Source organism: Rhinolophus hipposideros, assembly GCF_964194185.1.
Source record: "Rhinolophus hipposideros genome assembly, chromosome: 10".
NCBI classification, from domain to species: Eukaryota; Metazoa; Chordata; class Mammalia; order Chiroptera; family Rhinolophidae; genus Rhinolophus; species Rhinolophus hipposideros.
The window spans coordinates 72079465-72098404 of NC_138056.1; the positions used below are offsets into that span (position 1 = coordinate 72079465).

Below are 18940 nucleotides of genomic sequence, written 5' to 3' on the forward strand. Positions count from 1 at the left end.
AGCTGTTTCTTACTTCATAATTATTATAGCAGTAAAAGAACCCTTTTATTGTAGTATTTACCATACCTCCAGGGACTTTGTTAATTATACCAGTTTCAGACTGCCTACTTTGGGAATTCTTATGGCATGAATATATAGCATAAAGTATGCTTACAGAGAAGCCCGAGAGAGGGTCACAGAAGTGAAGAAACAGTGAAGAGAGGTTGTGGTTTGTGCAAATTTCCGTCAGCTTTCTCTTACATTACATAATCTTTTCCCTTCCTTCCTTCTTGTTTTAGTTCTAATAGGTCCTCTGCTGTTCTCCATTTCTTTTCCAACCCCCTTCTCTAAAACATTCCAGGAAATCAGAAGGGGAACTTTGGGCAGTAAAATGTGTACAAATGGCATAGAGCAGGTTCCTTAAACTTAGCACTATTGACACTTTGGGCTGGATCACTCTTTCCTGGGACCGGGGATGGGGTGGCCAATACACTGTAGAATACTGACCAGCATGCCTGGTCTCTAACCACTAGATGCCAGTAGTAACCCCGCCCAGTTATGATATCTAAACACATTTCCAGATATTGTCCAGTATCTCAGGATGGGAGGGAGGAGAGGACACAATCACCCCTGGCTAAGAATCACTGCTATAGTCAGGTGGAAGAGGGCAGCGGGAGCCACTTGACTTAGTCACCTTTTTATTCTTCCTTTTTCACATCTCTAACATTCTATGGAGACCACAGATACAAGAAAACTGGCCTGGGATTGGTTGCCAAAAACAATGGTAGTCAATATCCTGACCATACAGCATCATGGAATAAGATTTTGAAGCTTAGTTTTTCTTTTCTTTTCTTTCTTTGTGTGTGTGTGTGAGAGAGAGAGAGAGAGAGAGAAAACTCAACAAGAGATAGATGGGCAAATGCACAGACTCCCTGAAGGGGGCACCCTATACCCACCCCCTTACTGAGAATCTGCTAGTGATAGGTTCGTATCTAATTCTACAAGCCAATGACAGAGGTACAGAGTGATAGTGCAAATATTAATACATGTCAATACACATACACTTACAGCGAGGAAAACATTTCCTTAGAAGTCCATTATGTAGCAGCATCAATGTGGGTACACTTTGGGGACACTTCCGTTTTATGGACTACAGTGTTCACAACCACCACTTAAAGATGTGGTGTGGAGGATTCTAAAGGTTGCTTCCAGTTTTTGTCTGTCTAGCTTCAATGTACTGGCCAATATAAAAAGAAACTTTTATAAAAGCCTGGCAATAACCATTCATTTGACCAATACACTGAGAGTATCAACGATGTGCAATGCAAGTAGCTTTGCCTGTATTTAGGCATACAGAAATCAGTAAGACAGGACGCATGCCCTCGTGAAATTTTAGGGTTAGAACACCATTAAATGTCATGTATCATTATAGATACATCGTAGTAGAATGTAAATGTGGTGTATGCAGGAGGAAGTGGTTACCTCTAAGTAGGGGGCTTAGAAGAGGCCTGAACTTAAGTGGTGATAGTCAGGAAGGAGTTTTAAAAGATCAGAAGTAGGTGATGATCCTGCACACTGACTATGTGCCAGCTTGTATAGCAGGACATATTATCTCTGGTCTTGACAAAGATCCTGCAACTCACCATTTGCCCTTGAGGAGAGAACTCAGGTTTGTAGAGCTGAAAGGCCTCGCTGAAGGTCCTACACTAAGTAGCAAAGTCAGGATTCGAATTCCAGAGACTTTACAGAGCCTCTTATAAACAAAGGATGTATAAATTAACTTGCAAAGTCTGTGACCAAGCCACACATCTTCTTGGAAATATATTATGCTCAGTGTAGCTTGGAACTGTGTGAGAGGTGGGCCGTGGTCAAGGATAAAACCAAGGAGCAGGCAGACAAACCATTAAATGCTCTGTTGCCATGTTCGTGTTTGGATTTTATAGCAAATAATGGAGAATCACTGAAGAGTTTTAGAAAAAGGAATAGCACGTTTGTCTGGATTGAAGCCTTAGGAAGATATCTGAGGCAGCTGTAGGGAAGAAGAGTTCAATGGCAATCCTACCAGCAATGAAACAGGGAGGAAAGAGATTCTTGGTTATTGCCCAAGGAAGAGGTGATGGTAGCCATATCCAGACCAATAGAAAAACACAGAGAAAAAAGGGCTCCTAGGGAACGATATTAAGGAGTTAGGGAGGTAAAAAGGGAGTTGCTCAGTAATGAAGAAAAATCACAGCACTTTTCCAAATGGAAAGAGAAAAGAATCCCTACACCGTCATTCTTCATGTTTCCTTCTATCACCTGAACGGCACCAGGAAGGAATGGGAACTAAAAATAGTAGGACATTAGGGTTCTGCGAAGTGGTGCTCCTCTCTCCTGATATACTGCCATCTCCAACAATGAAGCAAGTTCTGTCCACTCCCAAGAATGACCACAGAGCACTTTTCTGCACTTCTTTCATAATTCTTGTCCCATCATAACTGATACTACAGCAGGTCCTTGAATAGCATGTCATTTAATATCCTTTCATTGTAACATTCATGAGAGGTCATAGGAACTTAACTCTTGTTTATATCAATTAGCCTATGGTAAAATTGGTTTTATTACACTTAATTTCACTTAAAATTATAGAATCTATTGACTACATTAACTGAGGACTTCCTGTGTTGTTAAATACACTTTAAATGTTCCTTTTAAAAGCTGGGCGAGTCTCCCAAATACCTCACAGTAACAAGCATACAGTAGATTCTCTATAATTATTTGTTGAATCAGCTATTTCAAATCTCTCTTGGAAATTATAGTATGAATATAGTAGATGAATCAAATAATATGTATATTACTTTTTTCTATTTTGATTCAAATATAACAAGTATGTCTAGAAATAAGCCTTAATGGCAATCCTTCACCTAAAAAGACAGGGAGGGACAATAACCTCTTAGGTGTTTGAGGATAACGGGATAGATTGTGTATAGTGATTTTTCTTTTCTTTAAAAATATGGTTACTGAGAGTACCAGTCCAAACTAAGAGGATGTAGCCGTCATTCAAACTGAAATGTGTTGAGAAACAGTTTATAGACATTAAAGCATTTAATTCAGTGCCATCATCATAAAGTGTCATTCTTATTGCTCACGGCTGCATAAACAAGCACTGTTAAGTGTATTTTCTCTACGGTTTTTTTGAACAGCAAAATTGAAGGAATTATCTCTCTAGGAAAGATCGGAGCAATGGTGTCTTCAAAATGAAATCTGGTTTACTGAGAAGAATATGGGCAGTGCATGGGATGGTGTTTATAAGGTAAGGGAGCGGCTTTGTTTTCTTTTTTCTCCCCTGGGAACATGTTATAACATGAATACCATCTTTCAATGTGGCCACTCTGTGTGTGTATGCCCTCTCCTAACGCCTCCACACAGAAAATCAACTAACGGAAGATGAGCACTAGAATGCTGTTTGATTTGAGAGGAGTGTGAAATGAAAAAATGTTATTAATGAGGAGGTCTCTTTTTATGGGAAATAAATATATTTACTGAGATGTAAAAATGTGGATTCAGTGATAGAAACACTTCAGCCTACAGACCTTTTAAATGGAATTAAGAACCACGCTCAGTAATTTCTTAAAATATCTCAAAACTGCGTGAGGCATTTAGATTTTTGCAAAGTGTTTTCTCATATCTTATCTCATTTAATTCTACTATGTGCTTGGTACACAGTAGGCATTTTAGAAATGTTTCACAATAGGTGTTTCAAAGCTTACTGAGTAAAAACAATTCATTCAGGAACATTAACTGAGTGACTACCACATGCCACTCTACTAAGTGATGAGGTCTGGCAACAGACAAAATATAATTAAGGCTTGTCATTGTCTTTGAAGTGACACCTAAACAAGAAATGTCAATACACAACATAAGTGCTTTAAAAAGGTATGGTAAACTCAGTTCTATTGGAGAGATGAAATGAGTAGCAAACACCAAGTACGAGATGGTTAGGTCAAAAAAGGTTATGAATTCTGGGACTCTGCTTATAAATTACAAATTCTTATTGAAGGGAAAAGTTCTTAATAGGGCAGCACATCAGAATCTGCTGAAGAGCTTTTCTTAAAATAGATTTTTGCAGGTCCTTGCCCTGAGGTTCTGATTTGGTAAGTCTGGGATAAATTCTGGGCACCTATGTTTACAAATATATGTATCCTTAGATGGTTCTAATGCAAAAACTTGTTCGAGAATCATTTTCTTGGAACTGTAATGCTTCATGCTATCTAAATTATACGCTATGGTTTAAGCCTGAAATGCCTTTGGCTGATTTTCTTCCTTTTAGATTTAGGATTTATCGAGTTTAAATGCAAATAACTTGAGATGGGTAAGGCTTTAAACTGTTATCAGTCAGTGACTCATTTAGTTCCCTCTGCTTGGATTGAATGATTCCCCTCCTTGGGTCAGCTACTGCTTCCTCTGTGAATCATTTTCTGACCATCCTCTCTTTACCTCAGACACAATTACTTTCTCGGCTCCCTTCCCACAGCCTCTCAGCTTGTATTTTAGTTACTGCTTATCACATCATGTCTGCTTAAATTTACTGTCTTGAGGGCAGGTTTCCTATCTTATTTGTATTCCCAGGACCTAGCTTGGAACCTGACATAGAGGTGGAGATCCACAAAAATCTCTGTAGAATAAATGAATGACCAAATTAGAGAATTAATTTACAGCCTCGTCTACATGAAAGATGTGTTAGTCATTTTGACTTGTGCAGAAATAACATTTTGGCAGAGGTGGGGTTGAAGGGATGGGTCAGGATTGCAGATGATTCCAAGAGGAAACTGGGGACACAAAAAATGTAGATCTGCTTTGCCATTCTGCCTACAACTGGCCTTAGAAATAACCATTTTATTTTCATATTGATACATAGCATATATTTTTACTACACAAGAGAAACTTACAAATGGCACAGAATAGAATCATTTACAGTTGTTTATTCTAATAGCACCATTAAGTCAAAATTATAGTCTGAAATTATAATTTAGAGCTCTACCTTTATAACTGATTTTCCTTCAGAAATAATTGCTTGGTTAGTTTAATCATATTTATATATACTTTTTAACAATTAAAAAAAAGCCTTTACTATCTAGGCTGTCCTCCATGACTAAATGAAACACTTTTCTGATATAGAGACATTCATTGTAAAGATTAACATACAATGAGGGCTAGTGTCGTTTTCTCCTTGTAACAATAGCTGGTGTTAGCATTTTAGGGGAAAAAATGCTAGTACATCTAAGTACATCACATTGAGTAATTGTGGCCTTGAATAAATATACACTTCCAGAGACCTGGCTTGTCTTTGAGTCAAAGGCTGCTTGCATAGTGTTTTGTAGAATTACATGAGGAATGAATATCTTTCTATAGTAGCGACATCAAGGAACTTTTCAAATCCCAACATACTACCAAAATTACAATCTTCATATTAAAAATATATGTCAAGATATTTTCATGAACAGTTCCAAAGGAATGAAGGAAGGATATATCTAACGCAGCACAGACAAATAGAAGAAGAATGTTTTGCTTCCTGTCTTCTGAAAACTGCCTCAGGATGTGGGTTTCCAGCCAGGAACTAGAATCGACTACAGAACTGCTCCTAAGTCTGACCATACTCTTTTTTTTTTTTTTTTTAATTTGCACTTTTTTTTGTTTTGTTTATTTATTTATTAGTTTCAGGTGTACAAGACAAGGTAATACTTAGACCTTCATCATTTATATCCCTCACACTGTGACCATACTCTTAGTCCAAGGATCTCCCCATCATTCATCTGGTTCCAACATACTGTAGGTTGCAACCTGATATGTTGCAACCTAATCCCCACTGTGATAATTTAGGAGGTGGGGCCGTTGGGAGGTGATTAGGTCATGAGGGCGGTGCTCTCATGAGTGGGATTAGTGCCGTTATATAAAAGGCCCCAGAGAGCTCCCTCTCACCTCCTGCAATGTGAAGTTATAGCAAAAATAAGGCCGTCTATGAACTAGGAAGCAGGCTCTCATCAGACACTGAATGCCTTGAAGTTGAATTTCCCAGCTTCCAAAACTGTAAGAAATAAATTTCTGTTGTTTATAAGGCACCCAGACTATGGTATTCTGTTATAACAGCATAGATGAACTACAAAGCAAGACCTCTTAAAGGACGTAGGACATAACTAATTTGATTCTAACCCTCCAAAGACATTTTAATGGGAACAGTAATGATAGTCATTCCATCTCTTTTACAAAATGTATATCAAACCCATATATTTAAATGTAATCCTCAAGCAGCCTTATGATGCAGGTGGGTCCCTCCCATTTTACAACAGGAGATCCAGTAGCTTGGACAACTTAAATGATGTATCTTAGGTCTCATAGATAATACACAGATTTGAACTTAAGTGTTTCTGACTCACATACCCAGTAGACAAAACCTCCCCTGCCAAAAAAAAAAAAAAAAAGAATCAAACAAATGGCTCTAAAGAGTCTTAAAACCTGGAAAACAATGACCCAAGGTGTGATGGACTATCAGAATCCCAAAGATATTTTTACAATTATCAAGAAACTCTGAGTCTTTGAAAGGCTGCCAAAATTCTTTGCAAGGAAGGGCAGCTCAGCAGGGGCATCCCCAGAGGACCCGAACCATGTCTTCTACCATATAGGCTGATATAAGTGAGAACTATTGAGGTCAGGCTGCTACTGATGTGATTATATGCTCCTTAAGGTAAAAACACACAGATTTAGAACCAGAATGCCTGGTTCCATTACACAGTGCCCTGAAATTTGACATCTACAATGATCTTCACACCTCATTCTCACCCCGAAGGCAACCTCACCCCCAGCCCCTCCAATGGCCAGTGATCCTGGAGCAAAGCAGCTAAGATCCATTGGTATGTAGGTATGGCTGCAGCATTAGAGTGAGAGGAAACAAGTCCTTCAGGTTCTAAGACTGAAACAACATAGCCAATGATCCGTTAGTATATCTTCTCTTTATATATCATTGGGTATTATTTTTTTTTCTTTTTTACTACAAACTATCAGATGCATCATAGGTACTTAATGAATATTTGTTGGTTCAGCTTAAACATTTTGAGACCTACCTGGTACAATGCCCTGTGATAGACCTCGCAGGAATAAGCCACTCTCTACCCTTAAGGAGCTTTATCTCTAATAGAGACATTGAGACACGCACATATAGATTTAAATGGTTTAAAAAAGACTGGAAAGAAAGGTGCCAAAGTGTTCACAGTGGCTGTATTTTGAGTGATGGAAACTATGGGTGTTTTTTGTTTCTCTTGTTTTTCTTTTTACTTTTTTTATGTATTTTCAAAAATATCTGGCATATGTGCACATTATTTAAAAACAAAACAAACAAACAAACAAAAATATGATGTTGATAAAAAGCAGCAATCTGGATGCCTGATGGAGAGAAATAATATATGTGGTTGAGGAGCTAAAGACTAGTATCTTTGACATGAATATGTCTTTGACAGATAGAGAAAGGATTGGATTCTTGAGGAAATTACACACACACACACACACACACACACACACACACACACACACACACACACACACACACATATGAATTCCCAGAGATTAGAGTTGGAAAATCATGAGGTAGTTGGGCCATCGGGGAATAATGCTGTTTGTCTACACCAAATAATATGCATAGAAAGAAGAGAGAATTGAAGGTTGGCATCAGAACATGAAAGGCTCTTAGTATCAGAGTGAGATGCGTGGTCATTATTCCATAGGAAACTGGAAGTCATTCACAAGGTTTTAGTTAGAAAGTGATTCATCACAGCCTTACTTTAGCTGGCAACCATGTGCAAGACAGATTGAAAGTAGGAAGACAGGAGGTAGAGAGACCAATCAGAAAGTGATTAGCAGGGCCCAGCCAAGAAGAAACGATTACATGATTATTTATTCATGTATCTCTTTTTTTCAGAGGTGGCTCCATGCCTTTTCAATCTCTCTTATTTATTTATTTATTTATTTATTTATTTATTTATTTATTTATTTATTTAGCTTGTCTGGTTTTGATTTTCAATTGCAAAATAAGGGAAGAGTCACTTTGCAGCTCAATATTCTCACAGGTGAAAGAAGCAATGTTGAGCAGAGGTCACCCTTAATCTGTCACATTGCCACTGATAAAAGGAACATGGAGGATACTTATTTTCAAGGCTAGATGAGCCCTGTCTTTATGATCGATTTCTGATTCCCTTGTTCACCTAAGAGAGGAGGCTGGAGTTTCTCCAAAGTTCCAGTGATCTTCTACTTCCCAGTCAGAATAGCTGATCCTTAGAGAGATGGAGCAGGTCAGCTAGCTCTCCTTAGAACCAGAGGTGGGTAGGATTAAGTTCTCAAGGACCTTAACTATCAAAGATGACTGATTGAAAAACAAAGACAAACAAATCACTCTGTGTTTGGATGCTTCAGAGGCACATAAACCTTTGTTCTTTGTTCGCTTGTCTATAGGAGGAAACCATACTTTCCATATTTCTGCCTCAGACCACAGATATGGAGGCATCGGAAACCATTTTTGGTCTCTTTCATCACGCATTTCTTCCCTTCATCACTTCTTCCATTCTCTCTCCATTCTTCCATCCCCACCCCATTTCCTCATTTCTCCTTTGGGCTGCCTGCTTCTGACTCCAACCATTGGGAAGTGTCTCGACTGCCCTCCACTTCCTGGGTCTACGTGTTAAGCATAGCTGGGCTTGGAGTCAGCTGTCGTCATTGGCTCTCCTGCTTCTTTGGGATTATTTGTGATCAGACCTGTAACCTCCCATGCAGCGAGAAGGTGTGTAAGTGTATCCCCAGTCTCTTTTACAAACCTCAGACCCCTCAAAATAACCCTGGGGTCTGAATTTGCATTACATTAGTGTTACACCCCACTTTGGTTTTTGGTCCCAGCCAAGTTCTCTAAGTCAGTTTCGCAATAGAGTCCTGAGCTTTGGCATTTCTTGTATCACTATTAATAAAGCTGCTACTTTGATGATCTTTTGTCTTCTTGTATCCTTTTCTACTGGCAAAAATAAAGGATATCAACTGGTTAGTACCCTTAACTTGCAACACTTTGAATTAAGTCATCATGATATTCTGAAATGCCTTGCTTTTTTTGATTTTGTGCCTTGATTTAGGCAACATCCTCTTCCCAAGGGGCTCTTCCCTCCCTGACTCAGTCCAATGAAGGGTAGTGAAATATGTACCCCAAAATACGCCACTTTAGAATAGGATTATTTTGAGCCGAAGGCAATTGAGAAGAAGCAGATATAGGAAAAGCTCTCTGCCCTTCCCCGAACTGCCTAGAAGTACTTACATATGTAAAGATGTTACCCCTCCCCTCTCTACCAGGAAGGACAGAAGTTAATCACCAGACAACTCTAGACACTTCTCAGCCTGGAGAGGCACCAGAGGAATCTATGTAACAAACTTTACTAACTAATTGTTAGCTTTTATGAGTTCCCTCATATATTTATTTACATTCCCAGAATTTGCTGCCCTAAAAACTCAAAGTCCTTTTCTTTTGTCTTGTCACTTCTCTAAAAATGTACTGTTCTTCTTTTTAAAATGTTATATAACCCAAGTGCTAACCAGTGCTTTGAGGTACTCATCACTGAGTGCTCCCAGGTGTATGGACGATGCAGATGTTAATAAACTTCTGTTTGCTTTTGCCTTGTAAATCTGCCTTTTGTCAGTCTAATTTGCAGAGTACCAGACAGACAACCTAAGGGGGTAAAGGAAAAAAATAGGTGTTTTTCTTCCCTTAAACCAGCAATCCCCATATTTGTTAGGCTAAATGTCCTTTGTTGTGCGCGCAGATATTTTATCACTGCAATTCATACCATTTTATCATTGTTTGCCTTTCCCCCTCACAAAACTATCATTTTCTTCTGATTATCCACAGTGAGTTCTCAGAAATATCTGAATTTATGAGTGAACATTGTTAGGTATATATGTTTTTTATTGAGGTTCACATCTTCATAGCTTTTTAAGAAAGAACATCGCTCTGTTTCAGGGATATCATTAGTATGAAAGCCATTTTCTAATGTAGGTAAATAGTTTTTTCCTTCATTTTTTTCATTTTCTTGATCTACCAAAATATTAGTACATCAAAGAGCACAGTTATAGAAAAAAGTTATATGTATATAAAGAGGCACAGTTATTTAAAATCACTATATCTTCCTGATTTTCAAGGATAAAAGTTTACTTATAGCATGTCCGTATAATTAGGTATTAGATAAACAGGATACTGGACTGTCCAAGTGTCATTAAACAGCATCTCTCGCAAAACTGGTAATGTGTTTACTTAGCACGTGGGCAGTCATCTGCTCATATGATTAGCACATAGGGTTTATGAGGAAAATTAATTACAGTAGTAAGGTATTATTTCAAACACATGCTTGTGTTGGAAAGGACGAGTCAACATGACAGGGAACATTCCAAAACACGCAGAGTCAGTATGTGTGGGATTCTTAACTGCATCTAAGGACTCAAGACATCATAAATGAGATTCGGGGGCTCACTGAAATTTGCATATATTTTAAATATATTATTTTTCTTTGGAGAGGGTCCACAGCTTTTATATCTCACGGATAACCTGCGTGTGTTAGCTCTGTGACCATAGACAAACTCATAACCTCTCTGGGTTCACTGTCTCATTTGTAAAGTTAGCTAACCTGTGTTCATTGCCTCATTTGTAAAATTAGAGGATTGGCCTTGGCACTACATCTCTAAGATGTTGCAGCTCTAAATTCTATATATTTTTTTTAAAAACCAATCTGTATACAATGCATAATTCAGTAGCAGCAGATTATTTATGATATGCCAGCCACTGCATTAAATACTTCACATACATTGCCTCACACATCTAATCTTCACAGTAACCTACAGGGTGAGATACTATATTTTTTATTATTTTTATTTTATAATGTATTTGTCATCATCATCATCATCATCATCATCATCATCATCAGGACTGTGCCTACCACATTATAAGTTCTATGATGGCAGGAACCTTGGCTGTTTTGTTCCCTACTCTATATCCAGTATTTATCATAATGTATGGAACACATGGGCACTCAATAAAAAGTCTGTTGAATAATGCATTGAAACAAATGCCTAACTAGCAAAAATGCTGAATTAGACAGGGCTAAATAATACTGTCATAGGATTTCATTCCACCTCATTTTTCTGTCTCTTTCTACTCCCTTAATCCTTTTTTTTACCTACCTCTTCCTCTTCTGTTCCCCAACCCCACCTGTTGCAACTTCCTCTTTATTCTCCTCACCCACTACCATTTGCTTCTAGACCTAGCCCTACCTGTTGTCAAATTATCCTTTGATCCTCCAGGACTATATTAAATTTTGCTCTTAACTGTCTCATGAACTCTATTAAAGTTCTCATTATGTATTCAGGTTTTAGGAAAGCAATATGATAAAAATAACTGATTCACTACACCTTGCCAACAAGACTCCAAGTTCATCAAAATGGTTTCCGGAATTGGTGAAATTTGAGAACATTTGTACAATCTAAGTAAGAACACTTATCTACACTTGCCTATAAAATGCTGCAACAATGAGTCTCTCTTTTTAAGAATGTGTGCTTCAACCAATACCCATTGAAGAGCCTAGGTTTGCCAACTTGGGAGCCTACTGTAACAACATTTACTTAGGGATTTTTGAGCATGGTTTTGCCTCTCTTGCTCTGCTCTCCTCCTGTCTGACCCTGACCATGTCCTTGGTTTTCTTTCTTTTCCACACTTTGTTTGGTATCTTATTGATACTTTCTCAGTACCTGGCCCTCTGGTTTTCGCTACCTGTCTCAGTCAGTACTGAAGGACTTGTGAGATAACCAAAATAGGCATGCACTGAGAAGAGGATAAGAAATCTTCTTTCTCACTCTTGACTGTGCGAGGGAGTAGGAACTGTTCTACTTCCCTTTCCTACATTTGCTTTATTCTAGCAGCCTAAATCCCAAAACACCAACAGACATCCTCAAAGGAATGACATCTATTTTGTATGTCAGGGTCTTAGTATTTGCTGTTCTTTCAGCTTTAAAATATTCTTCTCTCATAGCTTCACATGGGTGCCGCTTTCAATTCTTTCAGGTCTCAATTCAAATTTTACATGCACATATCTTCCTTTACTCCCTAGCTGGAGTGAGCCCCTTCCCAGACACCCTTCTCTTTTATCTTCTTTCTAGCTCTTATTAAATAAACATCAAGTCATTTGTTTGTATAAAAATACTTACTTCCCTATATACTTAGTGTTTATCGTCTCTTTCCTCTCACTACTGTGTGAAATCCTGAGGGCAGAAAGTCTGTCTTTTTCTCGTATCTCTTGGAACCCTGGATTGTGGCTGGTCTGGCCCACAGTAGGCACTTAATGATAATATTGCAGCTCTTATAGCTCCCCAAAACTCCAGTCGGATGCATTTGGGAGGAAGAAACTGAGATAAACAGATTCTTCTGGGAGGATCCCCACCCTGACCTTGACTGTCCTTGGCTCTAACTCAGTCCTGGCTGAAGTGGCTGGAACACCAGTGGATGTTCAGAATGTTCAACAAGTTTGATCTGACTATGCAAATAAAGACGGAATGTTCACACATTTCACAGAGAAAGTGAATGTGGTCCTCCTTTACTCTAAAGCTTTTCTTTGAAAATTCAGTTTGGGGGAATCAGTGTGAATTACTCACCATTATTTTGTTTTTGATGATTTTGCTTCACCAACTGTAAATTTTAGGGGAGCAAAATTAGAATCTGAAAAACTTATTATTAGATATTACCTTATTCAACTCCTTGGTTCTAGTCCTCCTTTTTCTTCTCCATCTTATTCTATTTTACATAATTATTCATAATTCAAAACCATGATTCATGTAACATTTTAATCTAATGAAAATCTTAACTGTACCGCTTGATGTTAATTCAAACTCCAGAGATATACAGTTAAGTAACTGGTCTGATAAAATTGTTTCTTTTTTATTTTACAAAGTATTTATAATGGATATTAGCAAATTTAAATTTGCTAATTGGTAAAAAGCAAAAAAGTTTTTGAGTAACTTTTAAATGTTTTAATTTATTTTTGAATAAAAAATGTACCTTCCATTGAACACACACACACACACACACACACACACACACACTTTTTTATGTCTGCTACAATGTACAATAAAATGTTTCAACCTTGGATGAAGGAAGTGAATTATAGTCAGAGGTGTCTGTACATGTGCACATATACACATTGACAACTGGATTTTTTTGTATAACACCGGCAAGTTCACTCATCACCTGACATGTTAATAATAATACCAGTGATAATAACAATAAGAGTGGCAGATATTTTAGTAATTAAAAAGTTGTCCAGGCAGAGTGTTCTACAAAAGTTATCTAATGTAATCCCCACTTCTACTTAATATCAGGCAGTATTATCACCATTTTACAGATGAAAAAAGTGAACCCTTAGCCAGTAAGCAGCAGAGCTAAAATTCATACCCACGCTTTTCACTTCTATGTGCACCATCCACTGGAGTCTCATAATTGGACATTTTCCCAATAATCTACTTCATGGTCTTCAAGAAAAGACCCATTCATTCATTCCTTAATAAACAGGATTTGAGGTGGGAGAAACTAATTTATTTAGACAATCACATCTTGCTAACAAGTGTTTGATAATATTATCCATTCTGCTTAATTATGCCCTCTGAAAGTATCTGTTCTCCTCAATGAAGTGAAATTAGGAAAGAAGGCTGAGCAGGTGAGCAAGAAAATGAAATTAGGCAAGTCTTATTATAAATCACATAATTCAACAAATGTACTATCTAGACATGTATAAGACACTCTACGAAATATGCACAGGAAAGAGATACTTGTGCTATCCTCAAATAATTCATTACCATTTATCTGGGAGAGACAGCTATATACACAATTAGTGAAGGTAAAGGTAGGATCATTATCACCGTTATTTATTGAGTATTTTTGTTAGATCTTAGGTGCTGTGCTCAGTATTTATGATTATTTTAAAATGTCACACCAACTCCAATTATTATCCCCATTTTATAGACATAAAAGCAAAGGGTAAGGGACTTATACCATATCACAACATGAATAACTGGGAAACCTCATTCAATCCAAAATAAGTATACGGCAAATGCTGGTCCCATGTGGCTGCAATGCCTCGTCCTAGAGAAGACTGTGATAGGTGATGTAAAAAAAGCAGAGACTGAATTCCAAGCACATCAAACAAAACTGCAATATAAGACTCATTCTCAAACAAAAATAAGTAACCTTGATGTTATCTATTAGTCTCTTATGCTTTGCTGGGCTGAAAAATCAACTAATTCTATTTTACATAATTTACAAAAATCAACTAATTCTATTTTACATAATTACACTGGACTTGTTATTCCAAAAACGTTATAAGCATGGACCATGTAGATTTGACTTGAGTGCGGGAGGCTCTTGTGGTCCTGGACACCTATTACAGCTGAGGGGAAGTCCTTGTACACTGGAGAGTCACTGAGGTAAGAAGAGAAGTTCCATGGGAGGCACTGATGTAGAAAGGTAGAGATGAAAGGGAAGTGGTCTTGACCTATCCAAATAGCTACCTGCCTTTTTCCAAGAGCACTTCAACTCCTCAAAAGCTATCACTGGTATAAGCCTCAAATTTCCCTAGCATCTCCTTGAAGTGGGGATGGCAAAACAGCTGGCACCAACCCCAAGAGGTTTTGTGGGCCTGTGTAACATTTTACAAATCATGATTTACATTAACTTAAAGAAGGTTTGATATTTCTAATCTCATTTTCTACCTGTTAATTTATACCTGGCCCACTTTGAGTTTTAAGCCCAGTCTCTGTAGCATTTGAGTTTATAAACTCTGCTTTAAAGTCTCACCAAGTAAAATTTAAACATGAATAAAATGATCTCCCCAATACATTGGTCAAGCCACAGTGAACTTCTATGTCCATCGAGCATGTATCAAATGGAAGAATTTTATCAAAAACCCACACAGATCTGGAGTCTAGACACACCTGAAGGTTAAACTCATTCTACATCTTGGAATTCAGCCACCAAAGCACTTTGGCCCTAATTGATCATATTTAGTGCCAGATGCCTATTAGGAAAGAGAGCCTGGAGCTATTCTCAATGAATGCAGACCAAGAGGCCAGTAGGGGAGACACAAAAAATGCTATAACTATCATTTCTAAGAAACACAATTGAATATACTGGTGGAGGTGAATGAGTGAGTGGAGTGATGCCAAAGAGTTTACATCCAAACTGCAGAGGCTGCCCAGCCTTCCACTTAACATTGGGTAGGAAATGAACGCAAAACACTTAAAACAGGAATACTCATCCTTCCCTACATCCATGCCTGTACTGCCTTTTCTACAAAAAGAAATTATTTTGTCTTAAAGACATTGTATCAGAGGGTGTTTCTAACTGACTTATGGACCATTCAATTTAACCATAACAAAAGCTTCACAAAAAGTATATATATTTGCACTAATAGCACTTCATGTTTTAAGGGGAAAATAAGGCCCTTCATTAAATCTATCCATCACCATTCCAACATGCCAAGCCTGCTTTGCCCATCCACAATTGAGAACAGATCCATCATTAAACACACGAAAAGGCAAAGAAATGTAGAAAGCACAGATTCACACTTCAATTTTAATGCTGAGCAGCATTACATGAGTTTGCAATAATGTAAATCTTGCTTGATGGATTGTTTTCAAATTAAAACTGGAACCAGTGTCTCCACATGCTATTTTTTCATTTATAATGTTCTGATGTAGAATTCATTTATTGTTTAGTGATTCCCAACAATGCAAAACAAAACAAACAAACAAAAACATTAGTTTAAAAAAAGCAAGATTTGTTCCTATTTTAAATTTAACTTGTAAGAGGAAAAGAAACACAAATAGATTGCATTTACAGTACTCAGTTCCAATTTTGGCATCTGCACTTTGGAAAGGGAGAGAAACAAACTGAACGAGAGTGAAAAATGTTGCTGGGAGAACAAAAGACAATAAGCTTTGCACAGTTGAAAGATTCAGGATTATTTAAGATAATGTATAGGCAAAATTATCCCATTATCTCCCTGGGCTTAATCTATAGCACCCAGTACTTCTGTCTTATTCCTCATTTTTCTCATTTGTTACTGCTTTCTAATTGTTCATCATCTCTACCAGACTGTATGCTCCAGGAGGTCAAGAATCCTGTCTTACTTACCTTTGTATCTACTACACCAATGAGAGTGTCTGACAACGAGCAGGAACTTTATATTGTTTTATTAATGATTCACTGACTAAAGAAGTGACCGAGATTTCTTCTGGTCCAGTAAGTAGAATTAACTACAATGTCAATTTTGGCTCAAAAAGACGTAGAACATTTTCTAACAGTTAGAACCATTTAAAATTGGAAGTGGGTGCTGAGGCGTTTAAGTAGAGGTGATGCCACAAAGAAGCATGTGAGTAGTAAATAAGAATATAAGTCTTTGTACTGACTTATACTTTATGGTCCTTAACATGCTTGCTACCCCTGAGGTTCTATGATTGTAACGTAGACCCTTCCCAAATTTGAATGATAGTTAAAATCATTGAACTTCTTTCTGTGACTGGAATTATACAGACAACTTTTTGAACCAAAGAGGTTCAACTCTCACATACTTTTTTCTTAGCTATACATTTATCTTGCTTCAGTTGAATCAAAGATAATATGGTATCTGCTTTATTATACTATTAATAAAATATTTTATTAATATTTTATCTTTTCTATGTTCTATGCATTCCTTCAAAATATATGGGCCCAAAAGTTGACTTTATAGATCCAAAATGGTATCCTTTAACTAAAGAAGGCTTTATCATTTTAGCCACAGGTAGGAACAAAGTATACCGAAGGGGATTAATAAAGTTCATTCATTCTCATACCACTGTATTTAATCATAGAAAATGATCTCTATACTTCATGAAACTAGTATCTTCTTTTAATCATAGGGAGGTTAAGTTACTTACCACAAAAGAATAATAAATCTTGAATCCAGGTTTGGCCACAAAGTAATCATCAGACTTGAATGTTATTTTAATTTGGTTTGTTCTTGATGTTATCCTTGGAGGAACTTCCTTGTATCCGCACCATCGTCCTCTAATAATGGTACTGGTTTCAGATATATCTTCAACTTCCACAAAATCATACCTAGCATTAATTTGACATAAACAAATTTTGCTTAGACTTTGAAATTCATACTTTCACTGAGGAATTAAGACTAACATACATGATTTCTCAGGATCTACCAAATGAAATGGAAATTATAACCTACAGACATTTAAAAGGAAAGCTAGCTTTCGGCTTAGGTTTTCCAAATTCAAAGTTCAAAAATCTATTCTAAAAGAACCCTTATACACAATGAGCCATGACTGTTCCCAAATCATCACTAATCAAAACAGGCTACTTTGTGAGCCTCTAGTCTATAAGGCTTTCCTGGAAAACTGAATAACTATAATCTACCATATTTTAGGAGATGTAGCTCTAATTATATGTACAAATATTTACTATATAAAATTTTTCAAACAAATTTCTACTTTGACTTAATTACCACATTCAGTGCTTTCTTAAAAAATGATCTGTATCTATATAGAATATAGAATCATCTCTTTCATCGTACAAAATAAATGGTAAAATAAAATAAATTGCTAATTTATCTTTTTGGAAACTGTCTTTTGGAAGGATAATATCACAAATATGACTTTTGTCATAATGAACAGCCTATGACTTGGGAAGGGATGTGTACTAACCAATACTGGAAATATCTGGTCTGGTTAAACCAGGGTACGACTGAGCTGAAGACCAAAGGTTCACCTATGGCATTGGTCAGAGAAACATAGAATGCCAGGATTAAAGAAGACAGGAAAGACCTCTTTAGATATTCTACCGGGGGTGCCAAAAAATGTATACACATTTTAAGAGATGTTATCTATGTATTACTTTTCGAAGTTGAATTGAATTACAGTAGTAGTGTATAGTATGATGTTTGCTCAAAAGATGGCGTTAATCCAATGAATGCTAGCATCACCATGCAACAGGCAAGACAGTCAGAGAAAATGGCAGAAGCACAGTTGCCGTTCAAGGAGCACAATTCCATTTTGAAGTGGTATTTGAAATTCAAGAACATTGTGGCAGGGACAGTGATAATGGAGGCGTAAGTATGCCACAGAAACTCCAACACACCTAACAGTTGCATGCATTTGTGATTAAGTTTGAGACACAAGGGAAGATTCAGGAGACCTTGCACAGCAAAGAGTCTGCTTCTTCTGCTATAGTGTTGGAACAGTTTACACGCTCACCACAGTAGTCTACCAAATAATGTTCACTGTAATCAGAGTGTCTAGACACTGCTGGTAACCACTTTGAGCTGCTCTTGTAATTGCAGAAGTCAAACATAACTTGTACGTTTTTATCTTATGTTATCAGTATATATTGAGTATTACAATTTTAATAGGTGTTTTTCCTAAAATGTGTATACATTTTTTTGGCACCCTCTGTATATGACCATTTGATCCTTGAAGTCCATCCATACCATCCCACCTTTCCATTACATAGTAAAACACCTTCAATGACAGTCAACATCTAGGGACCATTTACTCTATTTTTGGACACGTAAGATCTTGAGATATTCTACTTGATGAGCTGAACTATCTGCCTTTCAGGTCTGGGCATCAGTGTCTCACTCTTCCACTCTACCTCTCCCAAAAGACTTCAGATGCTAAAGTAACAATGCAAATGATGAGCATTCAACTTGAACAGTGACCATAGTCTCACATTTATTTTATATTTTTCTGTCACAATTGTCAAAATTAATCAGCATGAGAAATGTCACATCTGAATATGAAGAAAATCCTATATGGCTTTCCTTGTGCTACCCAGGCACCTTTGAGCTCTTACTGGATTGGGCACAGTAATCTA

General features: G+C 37.2%; 1 protein-coding gene across 4 annotated transcripts in view; it reads right to left on the reverse strand.

Annotated features, from left to right (window-relative positions):
* PDGFD (platelet derived growth factor D) overlaps positions 1 to 18940 on the reverse strand; it is a 235116-nt gene that overhangs the window by 51678 nt on the left and 164498 nt on the right. For all 4 annotated transcript variants that reach the window (XM_081063157.1, XM_081063158.1, XM_081063155.1 and 1 more), the window contains exon 3: positions 16993 to 17173. In XM_081063157.1, the coding sequence (XP_080919283.1) occupies positions 16993 to 17173 (181 nt within the window). The remainder of the gene's footprint in view (positions 1 to 16992; positions 17174 to 18940) is intronic.